The 14160-nt window shown below is 40.2% G+C and overlaps 1 protein-coding gene and 1 pseudogene across 1 annotated transcript in view; one reads left to right on the forward strand and one right to left on the reverse strand.

Annotated features, from left to right (window-relative positions):
• Positions 1 to 3282, reverse strand: part of LOC103397109 (phospholipase DDHD2-like) — an 8406-nt pseudogene extending 5124 nt beyond the window's left edge.
• Positions 3283 to 5598: 2316 nt separating this feature from the next.
• The window catches only part of LOC103397104 (clustered mitochondria protein homolog), a 15539-nt gene continuing 6977 nt past the window's right edge, over positions 5599 to 14160 (forward strand). Inside the window, exons 1-14 of the mRNA XM_025052829.1 lie at positions 5599 to 5742; positions 5887 to 6009; positions 8503 to 8612; positions 8782 to 8953; positions 9582 to 9719; positions 10207 to 10355; positions 10575 to 10729; positions 10826 to 10948; positions 11438 to 11570; positions 11684 to 11776; positions 11892 to 12058; positions 12633 to 12812; positions 12909 to 13349; positions 13441 to 13514. Coding sequence (XP_024908597.1) covers positions 5961 to 6009; positions 8503 to 8612; positions 8782 to 8953; positions 9582 to 9719; positions 10207 to 10355; positions 10575 to 10729; positions 10826 to 10948; positions 11438 to 11570; positions 11684 to 11776; positions 11892 to 12058; positions 12633 to 12812; positions 12909 to 13349; positions 13441 to 13514 — 1984 coding nt within the window. The 5' untranslated portion in view covers positions 5599 to 5742; positions 5887 to 5960. The remainder of the gene's footprint in view (positions 5743 to 5886; positions 6010 to 8502; positions 8613 to 8781; positions 8954 to 9581; positions 9720 to 10206; positions 10356 to 10574; positions 10730 to 10825; positions 10949 to 11437; positions 11571 to 11683; positions 11777 to 11891; positions 12059 to 12632; positions 12813 to 12908; positions 13350 to 13440; positions 13515 to 14160) is intronic.

Genomic DNA, 14160 nt, shown 5'->3' on the forward strand with positions numbered 1-14160 from the left:
GTTGTGCCATACTCTTTCCATTTCTTGATGATGGATTGAACAGTGCTTCGTGAGATGTTCAAAGCTTGGGAAATCTTTTTATAACCTAACCCTGCTTTAAACTTCTCCACAACTTTATCCCTGACCTGTTTGGTGTGTTCCTTTGACTTCATGATGCTGTTCACTGACCAGTGTCCTCTTAGCAAACGTCTGAGGCTGTCACAGAACAGGTGTATTTATACTAAGGTTAGATTACACACAGGTGGACTCTATTTAATCAGTAGGTCAACAGCTGATCATTCAGCAATCATCAGGCAACCTCTGAAGGCAACTGGTTGCACTCAGAGAAAAGGGGGCTGAATACTTTTGCACGCCACATTTTTCAGTTTTTTATTTCTAAAAACAATTTAAAGTCATGTATAATTTTCCTTCTACTTCACAATTGTGTGTCGCTTTATGTTGATCTTTTATCTAAAATGCCAATAAAATATATTTATGTTTGTGGTCGGAACGTGAGAAAATGTGGGAAAGTTCAAGGGGTATGAATACTTTTTCAAGCCACTGTATGTCTCTCAGTTAATGGACAAACTGATCAACTCTGGCCAACATACAGAAAGAACTGACAATTTAAACATACACACATTCAAAACTATTATTAAATAATCTGACATCTGTCATAAGATGGATTTTGACAATTATGATCATGTCTCTCAATCATTAGATTAAGTATTTGTAGCAGTTACAGTAACAACTAAACATACAATGTTATGTGCTCCTTAGTAACAAAATTACTTACAGAGGACAAAGCTCAAACATAAACTACAGAAATGTTAAAATTATTATTTGTTATATTACTTACATGTTTTAAAAAGATATGACCTGTAGGTATGTGTAGTTAAGCCTTTTTGAGTTTGTTCACGTAGAAAATCTGTGCTCCCTGGAATAACTGTAAAAAGTAAATAAACTTTTTTTTTTTTACAGCCAGAGCTGCACAAAATCTGTCTTCTGATTGGAAACAACACAAATATTTTATTTAAACAGAATGTCTTATCCACACACACACACACACAAAAATAACATTCGACTTTACCTGATTCTCAGGTAGTTTCTCTGCAGACTCAGTACGGTTGTCCACGATGTTGTTGATGTCCCGGTGTCAGGAAACTTTTTCTGTTTGATAGGACTGTAAAAAATGCTGTTAGTTCATACCCCAGTTTCCTAACACACAAAGAATTCAAATAAAGATCAAATAAAGATCTGATCACATAAAGAATCAAATACGAGATCTTAAAGTTTTACTTGCAGCAAGGAGTGCATAACAATGATTACATTCAGAACTGCACTGAGGAACTCCTCAGTGCTCAGAGCTTAAATACAGTTTTTTCACATACACATCAATGGTCAGTAGCTTAACCCTTTACAGCCATGTGGTGTTCACGTACCACTTCTGAGCGCTGATTGGCAAAAACTGCTTCAAACAAAGATTCTCCACCAATAGAAAACATGTACATGTGCTGAGCTATTCTGCTCAGTAACTCAGGTTAGATCAAAGAAATACACTTTGGATTCTTTTCCTTTTTGATGTTCTGTTTTCCTCATTGTTTGGGCAGAGAAACTGGTTCAGGCCGGTTCTGTGACCTGTCTCTATCTCCAAGCGTAACAGTCAGTGCCATCCGTACCATACACCATCCTGTTATGTAAACCATCAGCATGCACATCTTTCTTCAGTACTTTTAGTACAGCATTGAAAAACAAACAGTATAAATTGATATGGAAACTTTAACATAATTAATATATTGTAAAGATTGAATAAATGTATTTACAATATCTTAACACCCGGGCAGCCTGAGACAGACTCCCCTCCTCACTGGGACTGGATGACATTAGCCCAGATCTGATCCTTCAGCTCTGACCTGGATGAAAGCAAACAGCTGATCTGCAAGGTCATCACAATGCAATCACGACTGTGGTGATAAATGTTCATGAGCAGTAAACACTACACAATAAAAGGATGTCAGTATTCCCAGGACTGCCTGTTGAAAATAAACCAGCCATAGACCGCTACATTTTCACACTCTTGTGCAACACAGTGTCTTAGGGTACGTTAAAAGGGGAATCATAAAATAGAGAAAATTGTGACTTCATGACATTGGCGAATTTTCACTTACAATTTGTCTCCTTGGTTCACAAATGATTTAGATGTGTAAAGGAAAGTGGAGCTGTGACCCTTTGGCAAACTTGCATCTCTTTTAATCTTTTTTTTCTGAATTGCAGCGACAAGCGTTAGTCAGTGAAAATGTACACTCCATTCAGTAAAACTCAGTCTCAAAAAGGTCACCACACAGACATATAATGTAAGTTTCTGCTGAAAAACAATGACATTCTTGACATTCATACAAGCAACCTGTTTACAGTATTTATTTGTTAGGACACAGTAAACGTGAAAAGAGCCAGAGGCTAAAGGTGGTTGGATGAGTTAGCTCTGATGGAAGAAGGCTGACAGAAGCGGTTGTTTACTCTTCTATTGACACGTGTTTCTAACTGTTTGTAACAACAAAATCAACAGCTGCTCTTTAACTTACACTCACCTGTACCATCACATCCATTGTGATGTTTATAACGAGCATTTGTCTTCGTTGTTTGTTTGTTTTTAGCTTGCACTGTAGCTAACTTCGTGTTAGCCACAAGGACAGCCTCCTGTCAAATGTCACAATAGAGTGTCGTAGGGAAAACGATTACTGCATAACTTACGTAAACAAAAAATAAGCTACACTCACATCAAATAGAAGAGGCTACCATTAAACACTGGTTTCATTTGTCATGCCCGATATACAGGCTTCTCGCGAAATGGAAGTAAGGACGGTATCCGTTAGCATCAACATATAAGTTTGACTAGATAAATGTTTAGTAAATATCGTAAATTTTCTACTTAGACTCCATTGCGACACAGGGTGATGAACGGTTGCATTGGCACAATCTAACTAAAAAAATCCCTGGATAAATGCAAATGAAATAAACTTTGTATTATAAATGGCGTATATAACGAGGAGCACTGGAACGCAACATGACACTCCACAACTTCACCAGTCTTGTTACGTCATTACCTTGTTCTATAAGCTGCTGCCAAAAAAAAAGACAATACATATCCATTTGACTAAGTTATAAAGCTATCAGCACAGGATATTAACACGATAAATAAACCAACACATAAAAATGCTAAACAATAACTCAAACAATCTAACGGTATTAGCTTCACAACCTAACCTATGTGTATGTAATATTTCAGTGATAACAACAATCATAACAATATTGTAAAGATGCACTCTAAAGAAATATATTGTGTGTATTTATTGAAAATAATTATGACGAGGCAAAAGTTTATACGCAGAGGGGAAACTTATAGCAGACAACCTTATCTTAATTGTTAAGTTTTAAACATCAGTATTTGGTAATAACTTTGTGGCCAACACCTGCTCGGCCTAACCTATAAACTTCAGTACTTAGTTTGGACAGCAGTATACCCAGGCATGTGAGAAATGTGAACCTACTGGATGTAGGCCTCACAACAATCAGAGGACAATCCCATCACAAGACACATACACACCCTTTTCACCCACATCTTACTTCTACCCTGATTGATTGACATGCAGTCGCAAATTGGTCAGCGTGCCCTTCGCATCTATGCGCATCTGTGTAAATAAAGATGTTAACAATGCAACACGATTACAAGAATGTGACATGTGCTTCTTGATGAGTATCTAGATGTGTATCTTTCTTTCCATTAAATCTCTATTTTGTATTATCATTATTATTTAGTTTTATCATTAGATCTTAGCAATAAAAAACAAAAAAGATCCAGTGTTTATTAGTTTAATAGCTGCCAACACCTTCATGAATGTTCTCTTCATTACTGAATATTGTCACGATCTTTAATAAAAACAAACAATTAATTCTGGGACATTTTTCAAGTTAGAGACTAATTTGAATCCAAGTCACCCAAATGCTTTTGATTGAGTTAATTTCCCACAGAAGAAAATAGAGTGATAAGTAAGTCCTTGTCTAATGACTTAATTTCGTGTCAAGTCACGTGGTCTTCAAGTTATATTTCCATAATCCTGAGCAGAGATGTGCTGTTTGAATTGGTGAAAGTGCATGGTGTTAAGATATTGTAAATATATTTATTCAATCTTTACAATATATTCATTGTATTAAGTTTCCATATCAATTAATACTGTTTGTTTTTAAATGCTGTACTAAAAGGAGAAGTACTGAAGAAAGGTGTACATGCTGATGGTTTACATAACAGGATGGTGTATGGTACGGATGGCACTGACTGTTCCACTTGGAGATAGAGACAGGTCACAGAACCAGCCTGAACCAGTTTCAAACAGAACATCAAAAAGGAAAAGAATCCAAGGGGCATTTCTTTGATCTAACCTGAGTTACTGAGCAGAATAGCTCAACACATGTTCATGTTTTCTATTGGTGGAGAGTCTTTGTTTGGAGCAGCCTTTGCCAATCAGTGCTCAGAAGTTGCGCGTGAACACCACATGGCTGTAAAGGGTTAAGGTGCTGACCATTGATGTGTATGTAAAAAAACTGTATTTAAGCTTTGAGTACTGAGGAGTTCCTCAGTGCAGTTCTGAATGTAACCATTGTTCAATCTTTATTTGAATTTTTTTGTGTGTTAGGAAACTGATGTATGAACTAACAGCAGTTTTACAGTCCTATCTAACAGAGAAAGTTTCCTGACACATGCTCAGGCACATCTTTAGTTTAAAGTTCATTAGTTTAAGAAAACATAGCATACATCGAGACTATTGCAGTTTGACATGATAACTTTTTACACCCAAATATGCAAAATGGAAAATCTATTAGCATTAGGGTGGCGCATTGGCCCAGAGGCAATGTCTCTGTCATTGGTGTGGAACCCCCGCATTCACCTCCTGGGCAAGTTCGAATTCCAGTTAGGGCAGTTGGTACCTTCCAGAGGACTCACCACCTGCAGGAAGGTTTGGGGGGTTGGTGCGGTGCAATGTGATTTGGGTGGCGACTGCTGCCCCTGCGATCTGGTAACGGATAAGCAGATGAAAATGGATGGATGGATGGATATTAGCATTAGGTGTGAACAAAAGTATTTTGTAAGTAGTTCATCAACACTAACTTAGGTGGGACATGTCCCAAGTGTTTATTCTAAAATCTACACCCATGAAGGAGACATCAGTGTTTATAGCAACATTTTGTGTTTATAAAAGGAGAAAAGGTCCTTATTGGTATTGAAAGGTATGCGTACACACTTTTCTGGATACTACCTAAGATTATTGTGTAATCATTTTGGATATTTATTTACTAAAGATCAAGATAGATAGAGTCCTATAATCTCTACTATGAGTTTAATTTTAACATTTTCAGTTTTTTTAAATAATTCTGTTTCTTTATTCTGTTATTCAATTGATCTATAAAAGCACTTTTAGAAGCACAAGTTCTAGACAAGGGGCAATTGTTTAACTTTGGTCAGACCACCACCAAAACACAGTCTGCTTGCTTAATTTTTAACTTTCCTCCATGGCTTTATGGAGTGGGGGAGGGCGGGAGACAAGGGGGAGGAGGAGCAAAACATGTCAGGGAAAAAAGAATAAGTAGTGCTACAAGTTACACTTGAGACACACCCAGTCCAACAAAGTGTGAGAGACATGCAGAGAGTAATGAGACTGTGTGGAGCAATAAGAGGGTGTGTTTTTTTACGCAGGGAGAGCAGATAAGGTGAGTTTGCCTTGTGTAGAGGGGCAGGAGTTCTAATCCTGAACAGGCATAGTCACTTCACTTTCACTCTGCTGGGATCACAAACAATCCAGCTGCTGGTTCCTGTTTACCCTGTCTCACACTTTTCTTGTGTAAACTTTGAAGTGAGAATTACTAAGAAGGGAAGACAAACCTACAGAAGACAGAAGTGGAAAAGTTAACAAGTACAGCTTGCAGCCATGAAGGACAAAATGAGGAGAGGCGGAGGAAGGAATCAGGCCAAAAGTGGTAAGAAAGCTCCTCTTACTCCCTCTCCCCTCTGCACTTTTCTCTTCCTTCCTTTTACATCTGGTGCCCCCCTCACTGGAGAATGTGAGGAGGGTGGGATATTTAGCACAGTACTGCTGCTCTGAGCTTGGCTTCTGCTGCTCTGTCACGCCACATTTTTAACCTCTCCACTGAATCTGCTCAGCACTTTATACTTTTATGGACGGTTCATTTTCTTACAGTCTGTGCTACAATCAAAATTATTATTAATTATTATATTAGGTATTATTAAAAACTTGATGAAAGAAATCATGTACATTCAACCTGGCCACGTTGTCTTTTATAGCTGCTTCAGATTGTCTCACAATACAGGTCTCCTAATGGTTTATTCTTCCAACTGTCTTTTATCATTTACCTCCCTCTATTAAGACCTATTTGGATTACTGTGGTGAAACGTTTAAGAAACCAACCTGATGTTAATCACTGGGTACAGTGTAGTGATTCACTCTTGATTCACACAACTAATCTGAATGCACCAGGCTCCCTGATGATAAAACGGCAACTGTATTCTGCTTTGAAAAGGAATTCTGTCTGATCCTTCTGCACATGCCAACTTCAGAAATCAGTGCCAAAAATGATTGGCAGGAGTAAAAAAGTACTCCAAGCTTGGAGAAGGGGCCCAAGTTCAGCCAATCAGAAACAAAGAAGGCACTTTCTGGGTGTTTTCCTGTGGTAAAGTGGTCCTGGATTGACAGCAAGAGCAGGGGATTTACTGGAGAATGAACTATAACCCCCAAAAGACCAGTGCAAAATGAATTTTCCTATGTTCATGTGGTGCATGCATGTATGCATCCTTCCACTCATGCCAGGAGCTGCTGATACACCCACCTGCCGAGTCGTACGTTCAGTTAGTTTCTGCGCTGTAGAATTTTGTTGTCTAAACATACCAGTGCTGGGTGTGGTTGTCCCTTCACCCTAAAATGACATAGGGGCCAATGGGCAAATTCAACAGGTTTGGTCACACTGCAGGCTGAGGAACACGTTGGGTCCTGCTCTTCTGCTGTTCCTGCAAAGTCTGTTCAAAAAGACAAGAGGGACACACCCCACTTTCTGTTTCTTCTACATGAACTCCCTTTTAGCCTCAGGCTCTTTCTCTCACACAAGGACATACAATTTCTAATTAGATGAGTGACAGATCTTAGTCTGATAAGTCTTGATTATTAGTTCACAGTTTGTATAGGTTTTCTATGAGAGCGTTAGCTCTTTGCACTGTAACAAAGAGCTTCTCCTGCAGGAAAGACAAGAAAAGCAGCTATTTTTGGGAACATGAGATTATGCCTACCGTATTTTTCAGACCATAAGGCCCACCGCATTATAAGGCGCAATATCAATGAACGGGTCTATTTTCATACAAAAGGCGCACCGGATTATAAGGCGCATTAAGCGAAACAAAACAGTCAGCAAAACAATTAAGTGGAACAATCAAGCATGTCTGGATCCCTCTCGTCATTATCCGAGTCAGTCATTAGTTGTTCAGTGATGATTCCGGCCTTCATGAAACATTTGAGACTGATACCTTAGCCCAGGCATCTACGATCCATTGGCAGATAGTGGTGTAACTCGCCCGGCATTGCCTCTGTCTTGGTGAATGCGTGTTCGCCTTCTGTCATCTAATGCTCCCACGCAGTTCACAATTTAACTTTAAACGCCCTGTTAACACCAATATTTAGCGGTTGGAATTCTGTGGTCAATCCACCCGGAATGATGGCAGGCCCCGAATTAGTTTGCTTCACTTGGGTTTTGACAATACCGGTGAGATGGGCGCGCATGGAGTTGCAAATCAATAGGGACGGAGATTTGTGGAAAAGGGTAGTGACCTAAGTAGGACATTGAAGGACACTGTTGTTGTTGTTGTTGTTGTTCGCCCCTCCAGAGTCAGGCGGTTGTCACTATTTTTGTTCTAGATGGTCACCGTATTGTTGTTTTGACGCTGTTCCGTGCGGAAGTGCATATGTTGTTTTGTAGAGAGAGTGTGTGTTTTGCCTGCATTGACAAAAAATAAAAAGAGAAATAAAAAGAGTTTTTGACCACGAAAAAATCGACAGCCATGCGTCTGAGTCTTCCTGCATCGCACCATACATCAACAATTCAAAAACACAACTCTCCAAAGTCTCCGGGTGTTGGGAGGCACGACGCGATTTTGCACGGATTTGGGTTACACAACCATACTGTAACAATTGTTGTTGAGCATCTTCTAATTGTGATAACAGAGTTAAATGTCATGGTTGGCTCCCAGTGTGTTTCAGTTGTGTGCCATCATGTGTGATGCACTGTGTGGTTTGGCTTTATAAAATCGGTTCGAGCTCAATAAGCGCAACCAGAAGTAATACATAAGGAGCACCGGGTTATAAAGCACACTGTCGATTTTTGAGAAAATTAAAGGCTTTTAAGTGTGCCTTATAGTGAGGAAAATACGGTACTTACTTTTATCCCTCTAATTTCCCCTTCGGATAGATATAATGAGCAGGACTGGGGAAAGGAATGTTGTTGGAATAAAGCAAGAAAACGACACATCATTTGCAGTGAAGATTCAAGGAGCAGGAGTCGAGCCTTTTGAGCTGCAGGTAAAAGAACAAAAATTCAGAAACTTGGCAGAGCATTAGTTGTTTGTCATGTTTCTTGTGTTTCAGCGACTTTCATTGTTATGTAGATTCCTGAATTTTCTTGAAACAGTTTACAAGTGTGTTTATAGATGTGCTTCTTTTTTTTCTTTTTTTTTTTGGTGTGGTGTAGGTACATGGATTTTGGCTTGTGCAAGACACTCTCATGAACCTGCTTTCGAGGAATGAGCTGTGCCCCCGTTCCAGCCTGTCTCTATCGTTCGCGGGAAGTATTCTGGATCCCCTCGCAGAACTACAAACCCTCAAGGGCTTAAAACAGGGTGCAGTCATTCGACTTGTGGAAGGTAGAGAAACGCAAACCCTATTATACAATATGATGATTTAAGTCAAAGTATATTGTGCACAAATGTTTATTCAAACGATTGGGATCTCTGTAGGAATAGTTTAATCTATATTATCATCTTGTGGTGCTTTGGCCCAGAGGCAATGTCTCTGTCATTGGTGTGGAACCAAGGGTTCACCTCCTGGGCAAGATCGAACCCCGATTAGGGCGGTTGGTACCACTCACCACCTGCAGGAAGTTTCGGGGGGGGGGGGTTGGTGCAGTGCAGTGTGATATGGGTGGCGACTGCTGCCCCTGCGACCCGGTAACAGATGGATGGATGGATGGATATTATCATCTTATTCCTTCTTACAACAACAGCTAACAAGTCTTTGAGGGCATAGTAAAAAAGTGACTCACCTCTGCTGAGTCATCCAAACACTTGTGTACGGGTAGAAATTTATGATTGTAGATGTTACACGTGTCCACAGGCAATTACTCAGTTTCTCGCCTTATCCCTTTATGAGATCAACTTGTCAGTACTTAAAGAACATACCGTCACAGGCTTATGCTAATTTCCTCACACTCCATGTTAAGGAATAACATTTTTTTAAAATCTAATTTCATTATTTGTTGTTTATTTGTCTCAGAGCCATACACTGCCTGCTCTGCCAGAGTCCACCTGGCCCGTGTCCTGGAGCTGCTGCTAGCATCTGGACCTCAGGATGCCCTCAGAGAAGGACGGTCACCCAGCCTTTTGGAAACACTCACACATGTGCTGACACCAGGTAAACACACAAACACACACACCAAAACACAAACACAAATTAGTTGATGCACTGCAAGGCAGCATCAAAAGCAGAATGGTATTTGAGGGGCCAGACTGTAGCTCAGTGATACCTTTTTTAATCACTCAGAAGTTCTCTAAAGTTTGAAGTGTATTTGACACACTGTCAGTGTTTCACATGATTCTTTTTATTCTTTCAACTGTCGGCTGCTCCATTTGTCAACAGAGTCATGTGATGCTGTTTACTTTTATTCAGGTGACGAGAGAAGGGGGGGAGAAGTGAGATGACAAAAGATACATCCTCCATATGTGAGCAATAGTTAGTTGGCAGCACTGTAGCACAGCAAGTTGATGGACTGATGAATACATGATGGTTTTAGACTAGACTGATAAAGATGTATGAACATTAAAATAATTGTAATGTGAAAGTGAAAACTTCCACTGAAACCATTAACTTGTCCCTATTTTACTTATTGTCACTGATGCAGACTTGACAAATGGAAAAAGCCTTAAACATTCTCTGAGCAACACAAAAACAGAGTCCAACCACCAGGACGGAGGACCTCCAGAGTACCTTCTCCCTGGTTCCACTGAAAGACCACTCATGGCCCTGCTGCCAGCCAGCTCCCAGCCAGAGGTACAGGCTCTAAATATTTATTTAAATTAAAATCCTGCCAGGGTAATTGATTCCAGAGCATCATGCTCTAAATTACATGTGGAGTTGTACTGGTAAAGGAATTATTTTTCTGGAAAGTGCTACTATTTTTGACTGTTGTGATTTAAAAGAAGACACAGAGGAAGCCTGTCTATTCCACAATCCTACTTCCTACTGAAACCTCCTCCTTGATGTCAACAGGTCCCAAGTTACTTAAAAGACCTGTGTCTCAGCTGCTGGAATCCTCCTCCAGGACACAGGAAGCTGCAGGGAGACTTCCTGTACATCTCTGTGGTAACCACTGAAGGACGGAGGTGTGAGATCACATCTTGTCCCAAAGGTTTCTTCCTCAACAGGTAGGAGAGTCAGAGCATGGGGTTTGATCAGACAACACACAGTTTCTAACTTAACAAACTGTTTGAATATTTTCTCATATTCTCCTGTTTTCCCAGATCCACAGAAGACGTCTTTGATCCTCGTCCTGTCCAGTCTTCTACGGTGTTTCATTGTCTCACTGACCTGCTCTGTCACATCAGTCCTGCTTTCAAAAAAACCCTCTCTACACTTAAAAACAGGTAATGGTTGTTACCCTAGAGTGCATCAAAGAAGAATAAACTGAACCACATCATGCCAGAATAGCCACAATGAATATTTAGTTAGTTTTAGTATATAGGAGTTAAAAAAAAAATTTTTTTTTTGCTTACAGACACATAACGCATAAAATTTGAAACCATTACAAAGACATTCTCATCTCATATTTTTGTTTAAGGACACAATATTTTATTACAATAATGAGTCTCTGTCTGTGAGTTTATCCAGCCCTTCCGCCCGTGGGTTTCTTCGTTTTCTTAGTAACCAACCACTAGAAGAAAAAATAAGCACACCACCATACACTTCCAGTGCCACATTAAAAATGGTGACAGGGATTTTGTTGTACAATTCTATTATTCATTTAGTTTTATTTAGTTACTAGAAATTCTTGTTTTTTGTACTTAAATTTGAATCCTGTTAACTAATTATCAAAGTAAATGCTACTAATGTTCTTGTTTTACTGTCTCTCCCAGGTCTCAGTTGCCAACAGTGGAGGTGATGCCAACTCCATACCACACGATGACTTGGCTTGGGCCATCATGTGCCTCCCGCACACACAAAAACACCTTTAGCAGACTGAAAGTTGATGAGCAGACAGCACGACAGGTTCACTATAAAATAAACTTATGTTTGATTGTAGCGGCTGTCTACTGTTGACAGGGGAACTTAATCAAATGATGTATGCTGTTGTGCATTTGTTTTGTTTTTTTCATGTTCAGACTCCAGACTGGAATGAGGAGTTACAAGCAGCCAGAGATCTTCCTCAGGGCAATCTGGAGGAGAGGCTGCTCAGAGACAGAGCTCTGCTCGAAGTAACAATAAAAGCTGTCATCCTGATCTGAGCAACAACGGCAGGACATTTGTCATCTTGGTTCCTGTTCTTTGTCACTCACTTTCTATTGTCCATACAATATTTTTTTTGCTCAGGTAAACAGTGGGTTTGTGAGGACTGTCATGCAGGGGGCAGAGGCCGTTATTGATGGCTTTGTGGAACCAGTCAATGGAAACCCAGATGAACCAGCCTTCCTTTGGGGAGGTCTGTTCATGAGCCAGGGGGCAGCAAATGAAACATTTGGAGGAGAAAGAGGCAGGAGGTAAATAAAAAAAGTTGAGACAAAAACTCAAATTTCTTATTTTCTACCAAACATGCAAAAACATGAACAAGAGACACATGACAGAACCAGCAGGATGGGCTAAGCTAATGCTATCCCTTGCTTAGTGCAGTATCACTGAGTGCTGGAGAGTCTGTGTGTCTTTACATCTCCATCAAAACTGTGACAAACCCCTAACCACACACTTTTTGAAACAGAAACCACACATTTAAAAGTTTTGTAAAGATATACAGTATAAATAATTGACCTTACCTGAATTTAGAATCTACATCAGGGTTTGGCAATCTGTTCCACATAGGACCGCTGTGGATGCAGGTTTTGTTCCAACCCAGCAGCAGCACACCTGACTTTAATCAACTGATCTGAGTCTTCAGACAGCTGATTGGTCAATCAGTGTGTTCTGTACACTTACATCTGTCTACGGTTGCCACTGCTGTGTTTGGATTAAAGGGAAGAAAGATTCTTATGTATGAAATGCTTTCATAATCTGTGTCCTAAAGATTTCTATTTCACTTTAAGTCATATTTTGTTCATATTTAAATTCTTCTACTTTCAGGGCAGCTCAGAGACTGGAACTTAAAACAGTACAAGTTTACAGTGACTCAGAGGGCCTGGAGGGGCTCCATACACTCCCTACAGCAATTGTGGACTACAGAGGGGTGCGCTTGTCTGCACAGGGTCTGGCCCCGGGCTTGGAAGGCTCAGAGCAGGACAAGGACTCTTCCCCTGCTGCAAGGTACCGCTTTGGACTGGCATAACAACTTTATTGGACTGTTTTTTTTATTGAGGTGATTTGTGCTGACACATTCCTTGATTTTATTTGTCCTAACAGAGGTCTGTTGTACGGCATAAATGCAGCACCCCAGGAATCCCTCTGTCGCAGACAATTGTTGGGACTCCTGGCTCAAGCTGCCAAGTCTCTTTGTATACAGAAAAATGTTGTTGTGGCACTCAGCGGTCACTCTGTGCCACTGTTCACCTCAGTGGATGCACAAGGACTGGTGGGAGCCGACAGAAGGTTTTACATCCTGGATGTGTTCAGGAGTTTCCCAGCAGATGCAAACTTCTGTCCAGAGGCAGAGACAGAAGGTCAGACAGTCAATAATGAAGAAGAGCAGAAGAATGAAACCTGTGAAGAGGATGAAGAGAAGGACGATGGTGTAAAAGAAGGGTGGCCGCAGGGTTATCACACAGACGTGGGGCTACCCAGGAGCTTCCCCCACAGTCTCTGTAGACTGAGGCCAGAGCTGGTGCATGCTTTCATACAGTACAAGTGAGTAAAATATTTCAAATGTACTTCTGTTCCCATGAGACATGTTTTAAACACAATGTTTTTTTTATTTTTTTCCCCCTTGTTTTGATAGACACCACCAGTTCACACAGATTGTAAAGGACAAATTAGAAGACAATGGAGGTTTGGAAGAATGTGCAACAGCTTGTAAGAAGAACTCTCCATCCAAGTCATTACCTTAATACATAAACAAATCTCAATCTCAAAATACTAATTATAATAATACTATTTTTTTTATCTGTGCAGCTGACTCCAGCGCTACAGAGGCAGTACGAGCTGCATGTAAAGAAGTGGGCTCAGTCAATGACATCATCTTTGAGATGCGCTTCAATCCAAACGTCTTTTGTCCAGGTATATACTCATGAGACATGTCATTGACAAAGTAAAACCCCAAACCAAATTAGAAACCCAATTAAGCCCTTTTTCTTGTTGTCAAAATATATGGCAGGGTGCACTAGTCAACAGAAGGGGCCTGTCCCTCTTTGTTGGGGCCCACAGCGGTACTTTACATAATGCACTCTATTCCTAGAACCAGCCTTTTTCAACAACTTTTATATAATAAACACAGCATCAGTGTCTACAAAAATCATGTTTTCTTAACAAAACAGAATGGGGGAAGTGGTTATAAATGCAGACAAAAACCAGACAAAACCAAGAACAAGATGAATGATTTAAAGGTACTGTAGACAGGGAGGCTGAATCAGCTGTAGGCCTCAAATGGGACACACTAAAGGTTGAGATTGTTCACCTTCATCTTTGTGATGCATTTCATGTCCTTCTGTGTAGGAGTGGC

This window comes from Cynoglossus semilaevis, chromosome W (genome assembly GCF_000523025.1).
Source record: "Cynoglossus semilaevis isolate Cse_v1.0 chromosome W, Cse_v1.0, whole genome shotgun sequence".
In the NCBI taxonomy this organism is placed as follows: domain Eukaryota; kingdom Metazoa; phylum Chordata; class Actinopteri; order Pleuronectiformes; family Cynoglossidae; genus Cynoglossus; species Cynoglossus semilaevis.